The 24,265-nt window shown below is 42.4% G+C and overlaps 1 protein-coding gene across 5 annotated transcripts in view; it reads right to left on the reverse strand.

Annotated features, from left to right (window-relative positions):
* Nucleotides 1–22,114, reverse strand: part of KATNAL2 (katanin catalytic subunit A1 like 2) — an 85,199-nt gene extending 63,085 nt beyond the window's left edge. For 3 of the 5 annotated variants that reach the window (XM_075993473.1, XM_075993471.1, XM_075993474.1), the window contains exon 1: nucleotides 21,916–22,114. In XM_075993473.1, the coding sequence (XP_075849588.1) occupies nucleotides 21,916–21,966 (51 nt within the window). In that variant the 5' untranslated portion in view covers nucleotides 21,967–22,114. The remainder of the gene's footprint in view (nucleotides 1–21,915) is intronic. The other 2 variants (XM_075993472.1, XM_075993470.1) reach the window with 1 other exon arrangement.
* Nucleotides 22,115–24,265: the final 2,151 nt, after the last annotated feature.

Raw genomic sequence — 24,265 nt, forward strand, 5'->3', positions numbered from 1 at the left:
GGAATGAAGCTCCAGGGACAGACCCTGGCCTTATATGGCCTCCGTGGCACCCACCCTTCCCTGGGGCCATGACCACGCCCTAACGTGGAACCTGAGCTGCTCTTGCCCTCCTACTGATTGACTTAGCTGGGTGCAATCGATCGATCAATCAATCAAGAGGACCCACCCCAGGCTGAGCTCTGTGCCACAGTGGGTTGGCTCTCTTCAGTTCAGCCTCAGCCAACCCAAAGAGTTATACGGTTGGCCTCCATATCAATGGGCTCCAAATTGGTGGATTCAACCAACCATAAATTGAAAATATTTTGGGAAAAATATTGAAAATAATAATACAATAAAAAATTATATAAATAAAATACAATACAGTATGACAACTATTTACGTTGTTCTTGGGGACTTCAAAAGTTCTTGGAAAATGGAATTAAAAGATAACAATAAAAAATACATCCACTTGTATTTCTCAACATCCGTTCCATCAAGTTCAAGACGCTTTTGTAATCTATGATACTGGCCATTTAGTCCATCCTTGAAGAACTGAGTGTCCTGGGAATGTAACTGTGTCAATGTAACTATGTCTTTTGTACATAATTAAGTGAAGAATATATGGGTGCCCTGTACAGATGTTTTAAGATTGGGAAACAAAAAGATGTCAGAAGGAGCCAAGTGAGGACTGTAAGGTGGATCTCTACAAAACTTGCAAAATTGCCCTTGTCTGATGAAAGGAATGAGCAGGAGCATGTTGGTGGTGGATAAGTCTCTCTGGTGAAGCTTTCCCTGGTGTTTTTCTGCTAAAGCTTTGGCTAGCTTTCTCAAAACACTCTCATAATGAGCAGATGTTATTGTTCTTTGGCCCTCCATCAAGTCAACAAACAAAATGGCTTGAGCATTGCCCAAAATTGCTGCAGTGACCTTTGCTCTCTCTTGACCAGTCTGCTTGTCCTTGGACTACACCTCTTTCACTTCTTTTTTTTTTTTTTTTTGAGACAGAGTCTCGCTTTGTTGCCCATGCTAGAGTTAGTACCGTGGCATCAGCCTAGCTCACAGCAATCTCAAACTTCTGGGCTCAAGCAATCCTACTGCCTCAGCCTCCTGAGTAGCTGGGACTACAGGGATGCGCCACCATGCCCGGCTAATATTATATATATATATATATTAGTTGGCCAATTAATTTCTTTCTATCTATAGTAGAGACGGGGTCTGGCTCTTGCGCAGGCTGGTTTCGAACTCCTGACCTCGAGCAATCCGCCCAACATGGTCTCCCAGAGTGCTAGGATTACAGGCGTGAGCCACCGCGCCCGACCCTCTTTCACTTCTTCGTAGCCACTGCTTTGACTGTGCTGTGTCTTCAGGAGCCTACTTTTAAAGCCATGTTTCCTCTCCTCTTACAAACCTTCCAAGAAATGCTACAGGATCTTGATACCACTAGTTTAAAATTTCCCTGGAGAGTTCTGCTTTTGTCTGCAGATGACATGTGCGTAATGGTCTTCGCACCCATAGAGTGGGAAGTTTGCTCGACTTAATTCTTCAGTCAGAATTGTGTAAGCTAAACTAATGGAGATGTCTGTTGTGTTGTCTATATTTTTGTGCTGTTGATCATCAGTCATCTTCAGTTAGGGCACTAGCAAGATACGAGTTATCCATTTGTAATCTGCTGATTTCCTTGGGGCATTATCCCCACAAACTTTTCATAGAACATCAGTGACTTAACCATTCTCCCCCCCAAGCTTCACCATAAATTCGATATTTGTTCCTGCTTCAATTTTAGCAGGATTTATGTTGCTCTAATAGGGGATCTTTTAAAACTAATCTTATCCTTTTAGTGACTCAAGCTATTACAGATCCCATACCGACATGTTATAACAAGTTGGTACGAGTTTATTTTGCAGCAAAAAAAATTTGAAATTCATGTATAGTTTTTTTCATGATATGCACTTTCCATGGACTTTTTGAAGACCCTTCAAATAGGTAGTACAGGTAATCTAGAGTTAAAGTATATGAGAGGGAGTGTGTAGGTTATAGGGAAATACCATGCCATTTGATATCAAGAATTTGAGGTGGGGTTGGTGGCTCATCCCTGTAATCCTAGCACTCTGGGACGTGGAGGCGCGTGGATCCCTCAAGGTCAGGAGTTCGAAACCAGCCTAAGCAAGAGCAAGACCCTGTCTCTACTAAAAATAGAAAAATATTAGCCAAACAACTAAAAATACATAGAAAAAGTAGCCAGGTATGGTGTCACATGCCTGTAATCCCAGCTACTTGGCAGGCACTCTAGGCCAGGCAACAGAGTGAGACTCTACCTCAAAAAAAAAAAAAAAGAATTTGAGCATCTGAGTATGTTGTTATGGGGGGATGGCTCCAGGAACCAATCCCCAATTTGTAGAACAAATTTACAAAATACATTTAAAAAAATCAATGTTTCCCCTAATTTTCCAGCTGTCCTGACTTTATTTATTGAGGAATCTATATTTTTACCTCAGTTTAGGTTTTAAAGATAACCCAGGTCTTAGAATTTATTAGATCTAGAGTTTCTGACATTTATTATTGCTTTCAATATTTTCATTAGTATAAGTTGGCAGGTCCAGTATTGCATGATTACTTAAATAATCATTAATCAAGTTTGCATAAATCAATTTGCAAGAAATACAGGTAACAATATAAAAATAAAATAAAAACACCACAGTTCCACAACCCAGATACACTAAGGTGTTAACCAGGTTGTATATTCATATATCATTTCAGATCCTGTTCTATGTATGTATATGCATATACACGCAAACACACTCCCATCTTTTAACGAACTGAAATCACATGGTTAGCATTTGTTCTCTAACCAACTTCCAAATGGGGATCTTCCCTTTTTATTTTTTTTTTTATTTTTTTTTATTTATTTTTTTTTTTGAGACAGAGTCTCGCTCTGTTGCCCAGGCTAGAGTGAGTGCCGTGGCATCAGCCTAGCTCACAGCAACCTCAAACTCCTGGGCTCATGCAATCCTTCTGCCTCAGCCTCCCGAGTAGCTGGGATTACAGGCATGCACCACCATGCCCGGCTCATTTTTTCTATATATATTAGTTGGCCAATTAATTTCTTTGTATTTATAGTAGAGACGGGGGTCTCACTCAGGCTGGTTTCGAACGCCTGACCTCAAGCAATCCACCCGCCTCGGCCTCCTAGAGTGCTAGGATTACAGGCGTGAGCCACCGCGCCCGGCCGATCTTCCCTTTTTATATCCTTCAAGTCTCTTTGACTGCAGCATAGCTTCCCCCACCCCTCACTTTGTTCTATATTTATTGTTATGTATTTATTTATTTTATTTTGAATGATACTGCTTTGTTCAGGAAACTATGCCAATTGTTCTGCAAAACATTCACCTTTCTAGCAGCACTTTCTCCAGCTGCTCTCTCCCCTGTGAGCTGAACAGTAGTGTAAAGGCTTGATGGATTTAACTTAAGCCTTTTAATTTCCCTCCTAAGTGATGTGGAGAACTTCACACTGCATCACATGAGCAGACCGTGATATCGTCTTACTGTAATGGCAGTCTTATCTCTCTCTTTTTTTTTTTTGAGACAGAGTCTCACTTTGTTGCCCAGGCTAGAGTGAGTGTTGTGGCATCAGCCTAGCTCACAGCAACCTCAGACTCCTGGGCTCAAGCAATCCTCCTGCCTCAGCCTCCCGAGTAGCTGGGACTACAGGCATGTGCCACCATGCCTGGCTAATATTTTTTTGTGTATATATTAGTTGTCCAATTAATTTCTTTCTATTTATAGTAGAGACGGGGGTCTCTCTCTTGCTCAGGCTGGTTTCCAACTCCTGACCTCGAGCAATCCGCCTGCCTTGGCCTCCCAGAGTGCTAGGAATATAGGCGTGAGCCACTGCCCCCGGCCTAATCTCTTTGTTGCAAAGTTCCATTGCTACTAGAAAGTAGTCTGTATAAGCATGGGCTTCGGAAAACAGAATAAATATCATAATTTCATAATCTCATTCAGTGTTGAATACCAATGCCATGGTATGGAAACTCCCCTATATTATAATAGACTTTATACTCCTCTCTGAAATTCCAACGTGTATAACTAGTTCATACTCATGACTAAATGCCCCTCATCATGGACATGTTCCCATGTTCCTGAGCATAGTTGACCAACCCTTTGTATTAAATACAACAAATATCTTTCCTGGATCTGTAGAATCTCCTGGATCTATAGAAGCTCTTTTGATAGCTTAGTGGTTTGTCAGTTTGTGTAGCATTTGAAAGTTAGGAAGTATCCTGGTACAATCAAGAAGTAATCAGGAAAAAAACAAAACACAAATTAGAACCTACGGGTATATATATTCAAGCTTTTTTTTTTTTTTTTTTTTTTTTTTTTTTGAGACAGAGTCTCACTTTGTTGTCCAGGCTAGAGTGAGTGCCGTGGCGTCAGCCTAGCTCACAGCAACCTCAAACTCCTGGGCTCAAGCGATCCTCCTGCCTCAGCCTCCCGAGTAGCTGGGACTACAGGCATGCGCCACCATGCCCGGCTAATTTTTTATATATATATCAGTTGGCCAATTAATTTCTTTCTATTTATAGTAGAGACGGGGTCTCGCTCTTGCTCAGGTTGGTTTTGAACTCCTGACCTTGAGCAATCCGCCTGCCTCGGCCTCCCAAGAGCTAGGATTACAGGCGTGAGCCACAGCGCCCGGCCATATTCAAGCTTTTAAGTGAATAATAGATGCAGGGACTGTAAAATAGAACTATAATAAAAACATTTGAAAGAAGAGATATGTCCTGTTTAACTTTTTTTTTGAGATGGAAAACTTAATGCAAAATTTGGGTCTCATTACAGAAATTGAAATGAGCTCATGCAAATTAATCTCCATTGCACCCGTAAAAAGGGAATTAACCGCACTAATGTTGCATGTAGTGTACATACAGTAACATTTCCTAAATAGTTTTTGGGTCTAAAACTGGGAATGATATTCAATGCTTCCCTTTCCTCAGGCTACAGTATCATAGGATTCAATTCTGAATCTGATAATGGAGGCATTTTGGAGGCACAATGGCCCACAGAGGAAATGAAGGAAGAAGAAAACAGCCAGATTATTGAAACAGGCAAATGAGACACTCAGATTAGATGTTCACTTGTGGGCTTCCTTTCTTTGTAGGCAGAAATTAATTGAGCTTGCAATTATGTCCAATTCAGGGACATACCGTCTCTTACAGTTTAAATTGACCATTTGTTGGTGGCCCACTGTTAGTGTTTTAATTCAGAAGATAATTTTTTATGTTAATTTGAATGGCATGGGCAGAAAGATGTTGTAGATCTGGCAAACTTTACACCTTTAATTAACAAATCTGTAAGACCACATTCTGTGATTCTAGTAACAGAAGCTCTTCTTAAATATTTAACACTGGCTTGGCATGGTGGCTCACACCTGTAATCCTAGCACTCTGGGAGGCCAAGGTGGGAAGATCGCTCAAGGTCAGGAGTTCAAGACCAGCCTGAGCAAGAGTGAGACCCTGACTTTACTAAAATTAGAAAGAAATTAATTGGCCAACTAAAAATATATAGAAAAAATTAGTCAGGCATGGTGGCGCAAGCCTGTAGTCCCAGCTACTTGGGAGGCTGAGGCAGAAGGATCACTTGAGCCCAGGAGTTTGAGGTTGCTGTGAGCTAGGCTGATGCCACAGCACTCTAGCCCAGGCAACAGACTGAGACTCTGTCTCAAAAAAAAAAAAAAAAAAAAAAGTAACACTGTATTTGAATAGTGTTTTCTTATCTCTATCACTTTTCTACTCTTACTAAGTTCTGAATTTTCATAAAACTTGTCCCATACTAAAAATCACATTATTTCAAAGCGTCGCCACCACAAGCACAAGCTGCTTCACAGTCTGTGTAGTAGGAAAGCCATTTTTGATGCAGCCTCATTACCAAACAGAATGCTAAATGATTCAATCCCTACCATCTACCATAGAGATTGGGGCTCTTTGGCAAATTCTGTGATTCTAGTCAACAAAACCATGGGAATATTTTTGATTTGAGTTGGGACAGCTGCCATTTTGTAGAAATATAATCAAAACTCAAAGCAAGCCTCTCCAATGGGCTATTTATATTCTTTCAAGAATTGGCCAAGATTGCTGAGATCCATTTAGGATCTGGAGGTCCCGCTGTTCCAAAAATTAGAGCTTTTGCCTACCTATTAATCCCAGTCCAGCGTGTTTACTAGGTAAGTGTTTCACTGTTTAAACCACTCCCCAGGGATTGTAGAAAGTAGTTTGAAAGAGATAATTCAAACAAATGTTTTACCTGAGGATTTGTTGGGGCTGTTACAAACTCACTATCCCACCTATGGATACTGAACAATAAAACTCCCATATTTCTCTGCTTCTCTGTATATGTGTGTGTTCACACACAGAGTATTTCTATAATATAGTGTAATTGATCTCTATAGTATAAGTTGATAAGAGTGAATGTGCTGGGTAAAAGCATGTACATTTTCTCTTGAATGGACTTTGTAAATTAGTTCTACAAATTGGGGATTGGTTCCTGGAGCCATCCCCTGACACCAACATCCTCAGATGCTCAAGTTCTTGATATCAAATGGCATGGTATTTGCATATAGCCTACATACTCCCTCTCATATACTTTAAATCTCTAGATTACCTGTAGTACCTAATTTAGGTGTCTTCAAAAAGTTCATGAAATGTGCATATCATGAAAAAACTATGCATGGATTTTAAAATTTTTTTGCTGCAAAATAAACTCGTACCAACTTGTTGTAACATGTCTGTATGGGATCTGTAATAGCTTGAGTCACTAAAAAAGATAAGACATTAGTATGAAAAGAGCCCCTATCACAGCAAAATGAATTCTGCTAAAATTGAAGCAGGAACAAATATCAAATTTATGGTGAAGCTTGGGTGTTTAACAGAATGGTTAAGTCACTGATGTTCTATGAAAAGTTTGTGGGGACAATGCCCCAAAGAAATCAGCAGTTTACAAAGGGATAACTCCTATCTTGTTGGTGCCCTAACTGAAGATGACTGATGATTAACAACAGCACAAAAAACATAGCCAACACCACAGACATCTCCATTGGTTCAGCTTACACAATTCTGACTGAAGAATTAAGTCGAGCAAACTTCCCACTCGATGGGTGCCAAGACAATTACGCCCATGTCACCTGCAGAAAAAAGCAGAGCTCTCCAGGAAGATTTTTAACTGGTGAGATCAAGATCCTGTAGCATTTCTTGGAAGGTTTATAAGAGGAGAGGAAACATGGCTTTACCAGTAGGCTCTGAAGACACAGCACAATCAAAGCAGTGGCTACCAAGAAGTGAAAGAGGTCTAGTCCAAGGACAAGCAGACTGGTCAAGAGAGAGCAAAGGTCACTGCAGCAATTTTGGGAAATGCTCAAGCCATTTTGTTTGTTGACTTGATGGAGGGCCAAAGAACAATAACATCTGCTCATTATGAGAGTGTTTTGAGAAAGCTAGCCAAAGCTTTAGCAGAAAAACACCAGGGAAAGCTTCACCAGAGAGACCTTATCCACCACCAACATGCTCCTGCTCATTCCTTTCATCAGACAAGGGCAATTTTGCAAGTTTTGTAGAGATCCACCTTACAGTCCTCACTTGGCTCCTTCTGACATCTTTTTGTTTCCCAATCTTAAAACATCTGTACAGGGCACCCATATATTCTTCACTTAATTATGTACAAAAAACATAGTTACATTGACACAGTCACATTCTCAGGACACTCAGTTCTTCAAGGATGGACTAAATGGCCAGTATCATAGATTACAAAAGCGTCTTGAACTTGATGGAACGGATGTTGAGAAATACAAGTGGATGTATTTTTTATTGTTATCTTTTAATTCCATTTTCCAAGAACTTTTGAAGTCCCCAAGAACAACGTAAATAGTTGTCATACTGTATTGTATTTTATTTATATAATTTTTATTGTATTATTATTTTCAATATTTTTCCCAAAATATTTTCAATTTATGGTTGGTTGAATCCACCAATTTGGAGCCCATTGATATGGAGGCCAACCGTATAACTCTTTGGGTTGGCTGAGGCTGAACTGAAGAGAGCCAACCCACTGTGGCACAGAGCTCAGCCTGGGGTGGGTCCTCTTGATTGATTGATCGATCGATTGCACCCAGCTAAGTCAATCAGTAGGAGGGCAAGAGCAGCTCAGGTTCCACGTTAGGGCGTGGTCATGGCCCCAGGGAAGGGTGGGTGCCACGGAGGCCATATAAGGCCAGGGTCTGTCCCTGGAGCTTCATTCCGTGTTGGGCAGCGCACTGCAGAGGTCGCTCCAGGCTGTGGCCCTGGGCTGAGGCCTGCTCAGCCCCGGTGGACAGGGCCGGCGATGGCGGCCTGGTGGACACTGCGGGCAGTGGAGAAGCTGCAGGCGCGTCTGGCCACCAAGACCGACCCTGAGAAGCTAGAGAAGTATCTGCGGAAACTTTCCACCTTGGCGCTGACCGCAGACATGGTGGCGCAGAGCGGAATCAGGAAGACGGTCAAGAGCTTGAGGAAACACGAGCGCGTGGGCACCTTTGCCAGGGACTTGGCGGCCCACTGGAAGAAGCTGGCTGTTGAGGAGCGAAGCCCTGGGCCTGGCCCACAGCGCTGTGAGGACAGCGGTTCCCGAAAGCGCCCCAGGAACGCTCTTCAGGACGAGGAACTGGACGGGGGCTCCCGGGGCGCAGCCGCCAGCCCTGACCGACGACGGGAAAGGCACAGGAAGGTCTCGGAGCTCCAGAGACCTCGCAGAAGGTCTCCCAGTGGTGGGCAGAGAGAGGAGACCAAGCAGCGCCCCGGGCCTGCTCCAGGCTCCTCTTCCGGTCGGGGATCCTCTGCTTCCGGCCAGGTCCGCGATCCTGGGGCGTCTATCAGTCATGCTTGGCTGAGGGAGGACCGCTACGGACCCACGGGGGAGGCCCCGGCGCGCACCGTGCCCGGAGAGGAGCCTGGACAAGGCCGCCCTGAGGCCTCCCGGGTCAGGCCGGGGCTCGGCCATGGGGGTTCCCTGGGCGCACCCCGCGGGAAAGGGGCTGTGAGTCGGGGTGAGGAGCAGGAGTCCTTCCATCAGGGAAGACGCCAGGTGGGAGCTAAGGGCAGCGAGAAGGGCCAGGCTTGGCTCAGCGGGGACACATGCAAGGCCGCCTCCAAAGAGGAAATCCGAAGGCCGCGCCCCAGGGAAGGCGCCCATGACAAAGCGCCCTCCACAGGAGCAGGCCTAGAAGGGGACCCAGAGCGCCACCGCCCCCAGCCCTCAGACGCCTGGGAGGAGCCCACACACAGCCGCCTTGGAACGCGTCCCCACGCAGGCCTGGAGAAACCCGCGGGGGACAAACGCAAGCCAAGTCTGCACAGCCTAGACTCAGGAAAGCGGGCAGGAGCCCGGTCGCCCAAGGTCAAAGAGAAGGTTTCCAGGAACCTGGGGACTCCAGAAGGTAAACTCAGAACTCCTGCTTGGCCTAGAGAGTCGGTGGGCTCCCTCCGTGAAGTGGAAGAGGCAGATGTGGGTGCTGAATTCGAGCAGCCTACTCTGACCTTTGAGCAGTACCTCATCTATGACCAGATTCCGAAGAAAAGGAAGAAGACCGTGAAAACTCCAGCGGCTGCACGTGGACAAAAGGAACTTGCAAACAGGGACTCCACATGCACTGCTAAAAACTCCGACTCGCTTCAGAAATTCCCGAAGGTGACGGGAGACGAGTCTGAGAAGTGGCAGGCGACTGGAGCCCATCCAGCCACGCTGGGGGCGGCCCCCACCGAGGAGTGGCCAGAGCCGGCAGACCTGCCGCTGCCCACGCTGGAGGACCTTTACCGCGCACTCGGCGCCCCTGAAGGGCTGTCCTCCCAGCCAGAGCCAGGGGCGCTGTCCTGCGCAGGGGAAGATGCAGATGCATTTATCGGACGCAGAGCGAATTCTAAGATGCAGGTGTATTCCGGCTCCAGGAGCGCCCGTCTCCCCCGCACCCTGAGCCTGCACGAACAGTGCGTCCAGGTCCTTAGGAAGTACGTGGATTCCATCCGCGATGTGGGAGGGATTCCGTATTCTGACCTCGAGCCGGTTTTGGAGGTCTGCACGCCCGCTCAGCTGTGTCGCATAGAGCGGTACAATCCCGCCCTGGTTGGAGAAACGGACGACTTATGGAAAATTCACTGTCACCGAGACTTCAAGGAAGAGAGGCCGCAGGAGCGCGAGTCCTGGCGGGAGATGTACCTGCGTCTTCAGGATGCCCGAGAGCAGCGGCTGCGACAAGTGACTATGAATATCCGGTCTGCCCGGGACAGTAAGTCCACAGGCCGACAAGCAAAGATGATCGTTTTCAACTGTGTGCCCCAGAGGCGTCAGGGTTTTTCTTGGGGCCAGGAGAGGTTTGGCAGCGCAGGAGCAGCTGAGCGCGCGAATGCCAAGGCCGGGGCAGCTCCCCCGCCCACGGGAAGCAGCCAGGCTCCCCTCAGCAGCGCCAGTAGCGGCTGTCACCCCGGCCCTGAGAACCGGAACCCGGCCTCGGGTTGGGTGGGCAGCAGCAGGACTCGCCTGGGGTCCGGGGTGGCCACCGGGAAACCAACTCCGAAGAAAATGGCCCCGCTGCTGGCCAAGACCATTCGAGATTTCAAGAGGAGATTCTCCCGATGATAAGTTGAGGAGTTGTCTTGGTTGTGGAATTGGGGGACTTTGGGGAGGAATACAAGGTCAGTGTTTTTGGAGGATGAAACTGCCAAAGGAGACCAGAGTCTTTTGCTTTATGGAAATCTTGGCCTCTGACCCCTGCAGTCTGCAAGGGTGGCACCTGTGACCCCCGGGCGGCACAGCCGCTGCCTCCCTGCTTGGGCGACACTTGAGAGTAATTCTGAAGATGTGAAGCCTCAGTCTCAGGATTTTAAGATCAATTATAGTCTTGGTGGTAACTACTCTCTTTGTAAATAAAGACTGAGTTGAATTAATCTTATCTGTAGATTGTGTTTAAGTTAATAAAGTAATAGACATGGGTTTTATATTTTTTATATTTGGAGTAGATACGGCCTTTTTGAACATTAGTTAAAAAGACATAAATTTGACTCCATAAAAATAAAAAGCAATCAAAACTGGGCGAAACATATGAAAGGATGGTTCTCAGAAAATGAAACCCAAATGATTATTAAGTTTATGAAATGATGCTCAATCTTATAACATTCAAATTAAAAACATAGTGCAATAATTTCTATCCGATGAGTAAAATTCAAAAGATTGATATAATGCCTGCTGTGTTGGAGCAGATCAGCATACATTGCTAGTAGATGTGTAAATTGATACAACTTCTATGAGAGTTAATAGGTAAAAGTTTAAATATGTATTTTTTCGGTCCTGCTATATCTCTTCCAGAATAGGAGACTGAATATATAAACAGATAATGGTCACAGCCACATAAGAAGCTCAGGAAAACAAACCACGACCTCTGCAGCAACCAGCCCAGAAACCAAACCACAGCCTTTATAGCAATCAATCCAGGAAACCAAATCACAACCTCTGTGGCAATTGGCCTAGAATTGTCAAGATTTGGTCAACAACGCCAGATTCCGTACTTTTACCCAATGTCCAAGTCAGGACCAAGCATAGAAAGCCTAATACACTCTAAAAATCAATCACATAAGATGTCCTGCTTCTAGTTGGCCTACATCAAGCTTCCCCATGTCAACCAGAACATACCTGAAACCTTCCCTATTTTTCACTATAAAGGTTTCCCACTCCTCTGCCTGCCTTTGATTTTCTGCCAAACACAAGTAATGGTTGCTGACTCCCTTGCAAGCTCTAAATAAATGGCTTATTGGTTCTCATCTGAGTGGTTTTCATTTATGTCTACAAATATTTTATACTACAGATGCATATATATCATATTTAGACACATGCAAACTTTTTTTTTTGAAGACAAAGTCTTGCTCCATGGCTCCAAGTAGAGTACAGTGGCATTATCATAGCTCACTATAACCTCAAACTTGTGAGCTCAATTGATCCTTCTGTGTAGCTGAAACTACAGGTTCCAGCCACAACACCCAGCTAATTTTTCTATTTTTAGTAGAGACCAATCTCTCTCTTACTTAGGCTGGTCTTAAACTCCTGCGCTCAAGCAATCCACCTGCCTCAGCCTCCCAGAGTGCTAGGATTATAGGCGTGAGCCACCGTGCCCGACCTATATATGTACACAAACTTTTTGTTATACCAATTTCACTTCTAGTATTTTATCCTACAGATATACCTGCACATATGTATGTGTGTATTCACTGATCCACAGATGTGACCAGGGCATTTGAAGCCACTTTTTCCCAAGGAGAGTTGCCTACCTCTAAGAGGATAAAATGCCACACAGTATGGACAACTTCAAGGTGCTACAGGCACAAAAGTTGGAATATAGGACCCAGAGAGATAGGAGAGCCTGGTAAAACCTATGAAGGTTTCTGTCCTAGAAATAAAAACAAATAAGAAATTAAGCTGCCCAAGCTCAGTTTTCCATTGCCTATGTGGCTTAGATAATTCTCAATTCCTGAAATTAGACTAGAATGTTCTTGGATTGCTAGTGCCTTCCTCCAGGCACAAGACAGAAATAAACCTAAGCCACCACTACAGGAAGATAACATCATCCTTCATTTCAAATTATTCTTAAAATAAATTATCAACTACATTGCTCCACATACAGTCTAAGATAAGTACAAATAAATGTGAAACATTGGGAATAACAGACACTTGAAACGGATCCACATGGGACTCAACATATTGGAACTATCAAAAACTTTAGAAAACTATTTTATTTATTTATTTATTTTTGAGACAGATTCTCGCTGTGTTGCCCAGGCTAAAGTGAGTGCCATGGTGTCAGCCTAGCTCACAGCAACCTCAAACTCCTGGGCTCAAGCGATCTTGCTGCCTCAGCCTCCCGAGTAGCTGGGACTATAGGCATGTGCCACCATGCCTGGCTAATATTTTTTTGTATATATATTAGTTGGCCAATTAATTTCTTTCTATTTATAATAGAGACGGGGTCTGGCTCTTACTCAGGCTGGTTTCAAACTCCTGACCTCAAGCAATCCACCCTCCTCAGCTTCCCAGAGTGCTAGGATTATAGGCATGAGCCACCGCGCCCAGCCTAGAAAACTATTTTAACTAATACCATTTACAATAGTATCCAAAAATTAAACAGGAATAAATTTAACAAAAGATGTTAAAGACCTTGGACCTAACAAGAACATTGAAAAAAAAGAAAACTGTAGCAGGCCAATCTCATTCATTAATACAGATGCAAAAATCCTAAGCAAAATATTAGCAAACTGAATAAACAATATGTAATATTCAAGTTCAGTGAATTTAAGGAATGAGACAAGTTTGTCTTAATATTAGAGAATCAAGTGGTATGCAGTCATGCATTGCTTAATGACAGAAATAAATTCTGAGAAATGCGTCTTTAGGCAATTTTGTTTTGTGAACATCATCAAGTTTATTTAACCTAGATGGTATACCTATATAAACCTAGATGGTATAGCCTAAAATACACCTAAGGTATTAAGTCATTAAACCTGAGGTGCCCGATTTCAAATTAAAAGTTTAGTTTATTATATATCAAACAAGAAGCAGTACAATTAATCAAAGTATGCACCTAAACTATGGACACAATTTTGCCATCTTCACAGTAGCTTGTATATGCTAGCAGCGAAGAAACCTGGAGAGTAAGAGGCAATGAAATCGTGAAAGGTGTTTTCCGCAGCTTGTTGAGAATTGAATATTTTTCCTTGCAAGAAATGGTCCAAAGCCTGGCAGAAGTGGTAGTCAGTTGGTGCAAGGTCTGGTGAAAATGGTGGATGACAGAGAGTTTCCAAGTCCAGCTTCTGTACTTTGAGCAGAATTGTATGTGTCACATGTGCTCAAGTGTTGTCTTCCAAGAAGATTGGCCTGTCTTTATTGACCGATCTCAGCTGCTTAATCACAAGTATGCTCATCATTTTGTCCAATTGTTTGCAGTAGACAACAGCTGTAATAGTTTGACTAGGTTTCATGAAGCTGTAGTGGATAATGCCAGCCCTAGACCACCAAACAGACACCATTAGCTTTTTTGATGAATATTCAGTTTTGGACTGTATTTCAGCACTTCATCTTTATCCAACCATGGTGCCAAACACTTGCAATTGTTTAAAAAAATCCATTTTTTATCACACATAACAACACAGTGTAGAAATGGGTCACCTTTATGTTGTGACAGCAAAGAAAGGCAAGCTTCAATATAACTTCTCTTCTTATACTCATTTAATTCATGAGGTACCCATCTATCCAGCTTCTTTGCCTATTTGTTTCAAATGCTCCAATATTGTGGGAATAGTAATGTCAAACCTTGTTGCTAATTCGTGTGTAGGTTAAGATGGATTTGCTTCCACTACAGCTTTCAGCTCATCATTATCCACCTTGATCTCAGGTCACCCACGTGGCTCATTTTCAAGATTAAAATCACCAGAATGGAATTTCTCAAACCATTGTATAATGAACTCAGATGAATCAATAAAGGATTAATAAACTCAACAGAAAAATGAACAAGAGACAAATGCTTCACAAAGTGAGATGTCAAAATAGCTAAGACACAAACAAAAAGAAACTTGACCTCATTTGTAAGCAGGAAAGTATGAAATGAAGGATATTGATTGATAACAGCAAATGTTGATGAGGATGTGGAGCAATGGGAACTCTCATGCACTGCAAGGGGAATACAAACTGATAACACTACCAGGCAAAATTGTTTGGCATTACCTACATAAGTTAAACAGGGCTATTCTATGTTACAGCAATTCCATTCTTTGGTTCATATGTTTACTTGTTTGCTGTTCCCCTACTAGAATATTATATAATCACCATGAAGGTAGAAACACTGCTTTTTTTCACACTGTCTTCAGTACTTACTGTACTTTTACTTGAGCATTCCATAAATATTTATAAATGAAAGTATATGGAAAGACTTTCAAGACATGTAATAGAGTGAAAAAAATTAATCTCTTCTGTGTAGAGAAAAATATATAAACAAATATGCAGTTATGACATGTACATATATTTTTGAATAGGCTACACTATGAATAGGCTATACTGAAGAGCCTACCAAGCCTTGTCTTTAAGAAACTACTGATGATAGTTTCTTGTAGGGTAAGAAACAAAATGGGTGATAAGAAATACACTTCTGGGCCGGGCGCTGTGGCTCACGCCTGTAATCCTAGCACTCTGGGAGGCCGAGGCGGGCGGATTGCTCAAGGTCAGGAGTTCAAAACCAGCCTGAGCGAGACCCCGTCTCTACCATAAAAATAGAAAGAAATTAATTGGCCAACTAATATATATATAAAATCAGCCGGGCATGGTGGCTTGTGCCTGTAGTCCCAGCTACTCGGGAGGCTGAGGCAGGAGGATAGCTTGAGCCCAGGAGTTTGAGGTTGCTGTGAGCTAGGCTGACGCCACGGCACTCACTCTAGCCTAGGCAAGAAAGCGAGACTCTGTCTCAAAAAAAAAAAAAAAAAAAATTAAAAAAAAAAAAAAAGAAATACACTTCTTGAAAACAGAAAAAAAAGAAGAGAGAAAATATAAAATTTTTTAAAAAAAAGAAACAAAATGGGCAGGAGTGAGGAGTAGGGAAGAAGGCATTTACTTTACTTTTCATTGCATACCTTCCTGTTAAATACTGTTTGAATTTTTAGACTGTTTTTGAAATCAACTTTATTAAGGCAGTATTTACATACAATAAAATGCATTCATTTTAAGTGTACCATTCAATGAGTTTTGACAGATGTATATACACATAACGAACACTCCAATCAAGATTTAGAACATTTATATTGCCCTAAAATGTTCCTTCTGCCTCTATGGTCGTTAGCAGAATTCAATTCTTCGTGGGTTGTGTGATTAAGGGCCTACGTTTCCAGTAGACTGTTGACTGGAAGCTTCCCTCAGTTCCTTGCTATGTGGGCTTCTCCAAAGGACAGCTCACAACATAGCAGCTTGCTTTATCAAAGCCAACAACTGTGTGTCCTGCTTGGGTGTTTTTGAGTTTCTGGGGCCTATGGGGAAAGTTTTGGCCATTATTTCTTGATATATTTTTTTTTATCCTCCCCACCTCCACTCTAGAGTATCAACAGCATGTGTGTTAGACCTTCAGGTCATGGAGGCTTTGTTCATTTTTTCTTCAGTCTTTTCTCTGTGTGCTTCAATTTAGATAGTTTCTAGTATAATTTCTTCAATTATCTAATTTTTCTTTTGCTGTGTCTAATCTACTTGTTATGCACAGCCAGTGAATTTTTCAGTTAAGATAATGTATCTTTGGCTGGGCGTGGTGGCTCATGCCTGTAATCCTAGCATTCTGGAAGGCCGAGTCGGGAAGATCGTTTGAGCTCAGGAATTTGTGACCAGCCTGAGCAAGAGCGAGATCCCGTCTCTACTAAAAAAAATAGAAAGAAATTAGCTGGACAACTAAAAAAATATATATATACATATATATACAAAATTAGCTGGGCATGATGGCGCAGGCCTGTAGTGCATGCCTCCCAGCTACCCAGGAGGCTGAGGCAGGAGGATCGCTTGAGCCCAGGAGTTGGAGGTTGCTGTGAGCTAGGCTGACGCCATGGCACTCTAGCCTGGGCAACTGAGTGAGACTCTATCTCAAAAAAAGACAATGTATTTTTCAACTCTAGAAGTTCCACTTTATTCTTATTATAACTTCTGTTTCTCTTCTTTCTTTCTTTCTTTCTTTCTTTCTTTCTTTTTTTTCTCTCTGAGATAGGGTCTAGCTCTGTCACCCTGGGTAGAGTGCCATGGCATAAACCTAGCTCACAGCAATCTCAAACTCCTGGGCTCAAGTAATCTTCCTGCCTCAGCCTCCTGGTTAACTGAGACTATGGGCACGCACCACCATGTCCCGCTAATTTTTTCTATTTTTAGTAGAAATGGGGTCTCATTCTTGCTCAGGCTGGTCTCTCCTCTGTATGATCATGTTTTCTTTTAAATCCTTAAACAAATTTAGACTGGCTATTTTTAAAGTCCTTGTCTGCTAATTTCAACCTCTCTAAAATTCCAGGATCTATTTCTATTGACTGATTTTTGTCCTGGTTTTGTCACATTTTCTTGTTTCTTACGACCTCTAGTAATTTTTGATTGCAGGCTAGATATTATGAATGTCTGGATTTTATTGTCTTCTTTGAAGTGTATTGAGTTTTATTTTGGCAGATACTCTAGTTATTTGCAGATCAGTCTGATCCTACCAAGCCTTGTCTTTAAGCTTTGTTAGGAAAGGAATATCTAAAGTAGTATTTATTCTAGAGCTATCTTGCTTACTCTTAATGCATACATAGCCTTTCTGATATCTCTAGTAAATGCTCTGCTGATCCATACAAGATTTCTCCACTTAGATTGGTCAGAACTCAGATGTTTCCCAATGATAAGTAAGCACTGGTAGTTGTTGAGCTTAGAGTTCCCTGTTCATTGGTCTTCCCTAACTCCATACAAGTTTACTCTATGTATATGCAGCCAGTATTCTGCCAAAATTAAGAATTATGGATCTCTTTCTTTGCATAGCTCCTCCTTAGATTCTTCCTTCTCAATTCTAACCACCTCAGTCTTCCCAAACTCAAATCTCTCTCTTCATCTCAGCAAAACTTCTGTGCCCTTCTAGGTTCTCTCCTACAAGAGAATCCAGTCACTGCTTCCAAGTGGAAGGCCTTCTTTCATGATCACATTGTCCAAAATCTATAATCCAATGCTTGAAAAAAGTTTATTCATATATTTAGTCCAGTTTTATACTTGCTTACAGCAGAAGAGATATTCTGGTATCAGGTACACTACCTCAGTTGAAAGTAGAAGGCTATATCAATTTTTTAAATGTTTATAAGATTTATCTAGGTGGTGGCATTGGTATTTTTGGTATTTAAAAGTAAAATGTAATAAATGTTATATTTACAAAAGCAAACAAGTAAGGATGCTTTTGACACAAAACATGAAATATACACATTCATGTCTGTGTACTCAGTTAGTGGTGGGTTTTTTTTTTTAAGTCTCCAAGAGAACCAATGGGGCAGCAGCAAAGTGTTCCATGTTGTCTGATCAGTCTCCCTTTCTTGGTCTAGGTACAGGAAGAATGTAGTTCAACGGCAGCCACAGTATTTTAAAAGATGCCCACAAGGCTACAGAAGTGATTAATCTTCTTGTGTAAGAGCAGAACAGAGCCCTTAAAACGTAAGAGTTACTTAAAATTCAGCTTAGCTTTCTGGTGATTTAGAGTTCGTTTAATTAGTATTTAGAACTGCACATTGTTTATAGCTATTGGTATTTCAATAGATGTTTAAATGTTTGAACATTTAAAGTTTAATAAGCTTCAATTCTTTGAAGAAAAACATGGATGTAATTAAATTTTCAATTACACTTTTTTAGGGGTTCATGCAATTAATAAAAACCAAGGCATTTAACAACACTCATGTTAAACACTAGTCAACCACCTCATTAATTAGCTAACACTTATAGCAGATAATTTTTAATATAAAAGGCAGAATAATACTAGGCAGAGTAGCAACTTTTGAAACATACATATAATGGCACATGACAATAAATAAAAGTTACTTTGCTTCAGGACTATTTTATGTGTACACATGAATGTGTGGATCATTTATGGCTTTCCCAAAACCATTCCTGTGCATTGATTTCAATTATTATTTGTTTGTTTTTAATTGTGTGATCAAATTAAAAACACTGAAGCAATTGCTTCTCAGAGCTTCCTTGGCCGTAGAACATTACAGAGGATTCTTATATTTGTGCTGAGAAAAAGAAAGTGGCAGAGGTACACAGATTGGACATAGTCTTATTTTAACCGAACACTAAATTTAAAATGGAGTAAGAGAAAATTCTCCTTTCCAGATCTTTGCTACCCAAAGAGCACCAGCAGCATCAGCATTACATAGAAGCTTATGATACAAATCTGTAGCCAAGGTTCTCCAGAGAGACAGCACCAATAAGATATATTTTTATATACATACACACACATATATAATGTATACATAAACATACACATATAAGGTATACATATGTACATATACATATATAATGTATACATATACACACACAATGCATACATATACTCTCTCTCTCTCTCTCTCTCTCACACACACACACACACAGATTTATTATTATAAGGAATTGGCTCATGTGATTATGGAGGATGACAAGTCCCAAGATCTGCAGACTACAAGCTGGAGACCAAGGAGAGCCAATGATGTTCAGACTAGTTTTAGTCTGAATGTGAAGGCCTGAGAACCAGGAGAGTGGATGGTGTAGTTCCAGTCCACAAAACTGGCAGGTTCAAGACTTAGGAAAAGCCAATATTTCAGTTTGAATCCAAATGTAGGAAAAAAAAAAAAAAATGTCCCAGCTTGAATGCTGTCAGGTATGAGGAATTCCCTTACTTTTGAGAAGCTAAGCCTTTTGTTCTATTCAGGCCCTCAGCTGAATGGATGAACCCCCCCACCCCCAACATTAGGGAGGCCAATCTGCCAGACCCAGCCTCCTGAGTAGCTGGGAGTACAGGCATGCATCACCATGCCCAGCTAATTTTTTGTATATATATTTTTCGTTGGCCAATTAATTTCTTTCTATTTTTAGTAGAGATGGGGTCTTGCTCTTGCTCAGGCTGATTTCGAACTCCTGACCTCGAGCGATCCACTCACCTCGGCCTCCCAAAGTGCTACGATTATAGGCATGACCCACCACGCCTAGCCCTAATCAGTACAATTCCTTACACCCAGACCCCAAGAGATGAAGTGATCAGGGAGCACACCTAAACATTATTTTCAGTGCCATCTAGGAACTAAAACAAAAAATAAGACTTAGGTCTCTGCCTTCAAGTTACAAGAACTGTGTTTGATAGGCTATGCTGCTATATGCAGGCAACAGGTACTCGTATAAATCAACCCAATTAAAAAGTAAATTGTATGGTACGGACTGTATGGAGACATGCCAGGGCAGGGAGAATGTGGCTGGAGCAGTGAGAGGCAAAGCAGAAAGCAGTGAGGAAGAAATTGCAAGCAGAGGTTGGACTGTATCACTGCAGTGCTTTGTAGGTCCTGTCAACATTTGGGAGTTGTATCCCAAAAAGCCATTTAAAGGTTCCCATTAAAAAAGTGACACGATTTTAAGAAGATCACTTTGATCATTGGAAGGAGGAAGAGAGGTGCAAAAACCAGCAAGGGGAATAGCTAGATGCCATTGGAATAGTTCTGGTGACAGATTATGGGGGCTTGGACCAGAATGGTGGCTGTGGAGATATGGATTTTTTTTTAATTTTTTAGATGTTTATAGAAAGTGAAGAGATATGGATTATTAAAGACACATTATAGAAGTAGAATCAGTCAGATTTGCTGGTGTTTTCCTTATGTAGAGGACAGTGGGGAGGGAGGGACTAAGAGGAAGAATGAGCTAAGGATGACTCCCAGAATTCTGATTTGAGCAATTGGGTGGATGGTGGTTTCACATTCCCAGACAGAGGAAGACTGGGAGAGACAGAGAGTTTTAGAGAGGAAGGTTAAAAGTTAGGTTTTGAGCAAGTTAAGATGAAAATACTTGAGATACTCCACTGGATAAGTAATCAGTTTATTCATTGTCCTCTCTGTATCCCATCTTCTAGTTCTGGGGTTCAGCAAAGAACTTCAGTCTAGAGTTAGTTTGGAGGGTGTTTGGGGCATGTATATAATATTTAATATTTGAAAACATATGACAGCATTTAGAGTTGTGGTTTTCAAATCTGAAGTGTGTGTTTACAATGCAAGTTTCAAGAAAACATCTTAGAGAATTTCTGATTCAGTAAGTCCTGGTGAGGCCCAAGAATCTGCTTTATTAAAAGGCCTTCCAAAAGATTCTAAAGCAGGTATTTCAGACTCAGATTGGAATAGGCTTAAGTACAATTCAGAGGTAAAGAAGTAGCAACAGCAAATCTAGCCAACCCTTTCTAGAAGTTGGAGAGAAATAGAGAGAGGTTGGTAGGTTTAGGAAAATGTTAGGCCAAAAAGAGGATTATCCTTTTTTATAATATTAGTTTTTTAAAAGGTAATAGATACCGGAGCTGTGGTCCATAACCTTTGCTACACATTGTAATCACCTGATGAGATTTTTAAAAATACTGATACATAGGATCCATCCCAAACCAGTAAATCTGAATCTCTGGGGGTTGGCCCCAGAAATCAGTATTATCTTTAACTTTAATTTTACTTATTCTCACCCCCATCCAAAAAAAAAAAGCATTGATTTTTATCTCCCCAGTGCCTAGCATATAGTTATCCTCAACTCATGTTCATTGTGGAAAAAATTGCTGGCCAGAAGCAGATGATACAGAGCACAGAAAATCACTGAATGTATTGTCAAGTTCATGTAATCTTCGTGTGAAAAGGATTATAGTCCAATAAATTTCCTTACTTTCAAATGGAGAAACTGACGCTTGAGAGGGGAATTAAATGCCAAACATCTCTCGCCTTGGTAGCGGCGAATCACCATCGAAATCCAGTATTCTAATTCCCAGGTCAGTGTTTTCCTGCTTTTCAACAACCTAATTTTGACCACTCCCCAAACCTACTCACTCATCAAGATCTGGCCTCTAATAATACCTCCCCGCTCTAATACTTCATTTCCTCAGCCACGAACTGACCCTGCAGTCCCTTTCATCCAACCCATTGTCATCCGCAAGCCCGCCTCTTTTCCAGATTTATCCTTCTCTTATCACCGCCCCAAGCCCCGCGCCAGGATTTAACCAGTGGGGCCTCGGGCATCTCATTGCGCTTGCGCCACTCGGGCGGCTGACTGTCGCCATAGCAACCGGAGACTAGCGAATCGGCCTACAGCAACAAGAAGAGAGTTCTGGGATAGTTCCTTTTTGTATAATGCTTTCCTTACCGCTTCCCGCGCCTGGTGCGTTAATTTGAGGGTCTGGTAAGAAAGCTCCATCGCACACCGTGTTAGAGCCCGAGAGAAGGCAGAAAAGGGGCCAGTTACTAGGCTGACTGGTACATCTAAGGAGCGCGGCTCGGGGAAACCTGATGCTTAACCAGCCCGCCCCTTTCACGATTGGCTAGAGCCCAGGCAGTCCAGCCAATCCCTGGCCACAGATGGATTCCTCATCATGCCAATCAATGTTACCCGAAGACCGTTTCATCAAGAGCGTTTGCGTGGCACTGGCCAATCAAGAGACCGAGAGGGGATGATTGGTGCGGCCTAGGGCGGGGTTTGCCATTGTTTTGGTTGTTTTAATTCCGTTTCTAAAATGCAGGTTGACCCCCATCTTATGTACCATGATGATATTTGTCCTTGATTTCGGCAGTTGTTCAGGGCGTTGTGACCCAATGATTACATTCCCAAGACTATATTTTGACATCCCGTCTTCTCCTCGTCCCCATTAGGGTAAAGGTTTTGGAAGTCCCCTCTTGCTTCTCTCTAAAATTGTTTGTACACGTTCCATTTAAACTGGAAGAATCTGCTGTGGACACTTCGGCTGTCAGGAGCTTTCTGGGATGCAAACTGTGCTTCAGACTTTCTCTTCCCTTCAACTCCCTTCACTTCAGACCTGCTTTCATTAAATGTGGCCAAACATGAACTCTTCGTTTTCCCCTGTTCCATCTTCTTCATGTGTTAACTAGTCTGTGTCTTCAATATCTTCCCCTTCAGTCTCTCTTCCTGTGAATTCTATTCCAAACCACTTCCTCGTCATTATCTCCTGCCTTCTTCATCCATTTTCTCCCCTCAGGATACAAAAATATTCAAGTCTCCTTAATCTTAAAAAAAAAAAAAAAAAAAAAGGTTTTCATTTCATAATTGTTGAATCACTTCTTTCCCATTCACTGCAGGCTTTCTGAAAAGACTAGCTGTCCTCTTCCTCATTTCCTCACATCTCGTTCATTTCTCAACACATTCTTCCCCTACTCCTTTGAAGCAGTTCTTTCCAGAGTCATCAATAAACTTCCGAATTGGGAAATCCAATTATAGATTACTTTACACTCTTTATCTTATTTGAACTTGGCACCATTTGAAATTGCTGACCACTCTGTTATTAGTGATGATAGCTGTAATTTATTAAGCATCTAGGCTGGGCATGGTGGCTCAAGCCTATAATCTCAGGACTTTGGGAGGCGTAGGTGAGAGGATCAGTTGAGGCCAGGAGGAGATCGAGACCAGCCTGGGCAACAAAGTGAGACCCTGTCTCTTTAAAAAATATAGCTGAGTGTGGTGGTGCATTCCTGTAGTTCTAGCTACTTTGGAGGCTGAGGGGGAAGATCACTTGAGCCTAGAGGTTGGAGGTTGCAGTGAGCTATGATCATGCCACTGCACTCCATTCTGGGTGACAGAGTCAGACCTTGTCTCTAATAGTAAATAAATAAATAAATAATGTATTAAGCATCTATAGCACCAGTATACAGCTCTAGTCATCCAACAAGATGATGTTAGGATGGGAACCTACATTTCCTGACTAAAGCCAATGTTCTTTTCATTATACCTTGCTGACACCCTTCCTCTCCAGTCTCACCTCTCATATCCACCTGGATACAGACACGTCCCCACCCCCACTCCAACATAAGTGAACTGCTTACAATGCTCGTGAACCACTCGTGAGTAGTTTCTTTTGCTTGGAGGACTGCTCCCACACCACCTACCTAATAAAAGTCTATTTTGGGCCGGGCGCGGTGGCTCACGTCTGTAATCCTAGCACTCTGGGAGGCCGAGGCGGGCGGATTGCTCGAGGTCAGGAGTTCGAAACCAGCCTGAGCAAGAGCAAGACCCCGTCTCTACTATAAATAGAAAGAAATTAATTGGACAACTAATATATATAGAAAAAATTAGCCGGGTATGGTGGCGCATGCCTGTAGTCCCAGCTACTCGGGAGGCTGAGGCAGGAGGACTGCTTGAGCCCAGGAGTTTGAGGTTGCTGTGAGCTAGGCTGACGCCACGGCACTCACTCTAGCCTGGGCAACAAAGTGAGACCCTGTCTCAAAAAAAAAAAAAAAAAAAAGTCTATTTTGCCTATTTTGATTCAGCTCAGAAATCACCTTCTAGGATAAGTCTTTTTTTTTTTTGAGACAGGATCTTGCTCTGTTGCCTGGGCCAGAGTACAGTGGTGTCATCAAGATCACTGCAACCTCTCATTCCTGGGACTCAAGCAATCCTTCTGCCTCAGCCTGAGGAGCTGGGACTACAGGCGCATGCCACTATGCCCACTCTTCTAGGATAAGTGAATGGAGTACTCTCCATTCGC

This window comes from Microcebus murinus, chromosome 17, assembly GCF_040939455.1.
Source record: "Microcebus murinus isolate Inina chromosome 17, M.murinus_Inina_mat1.0, whole genome shotgun sequence".
NCBI classification, from domain to species: Eukaryota; Metazoa; Chordata; class Mammalia; order Primates; family Cheirogaleidae; genus Microcebus; species Microcebus murinus.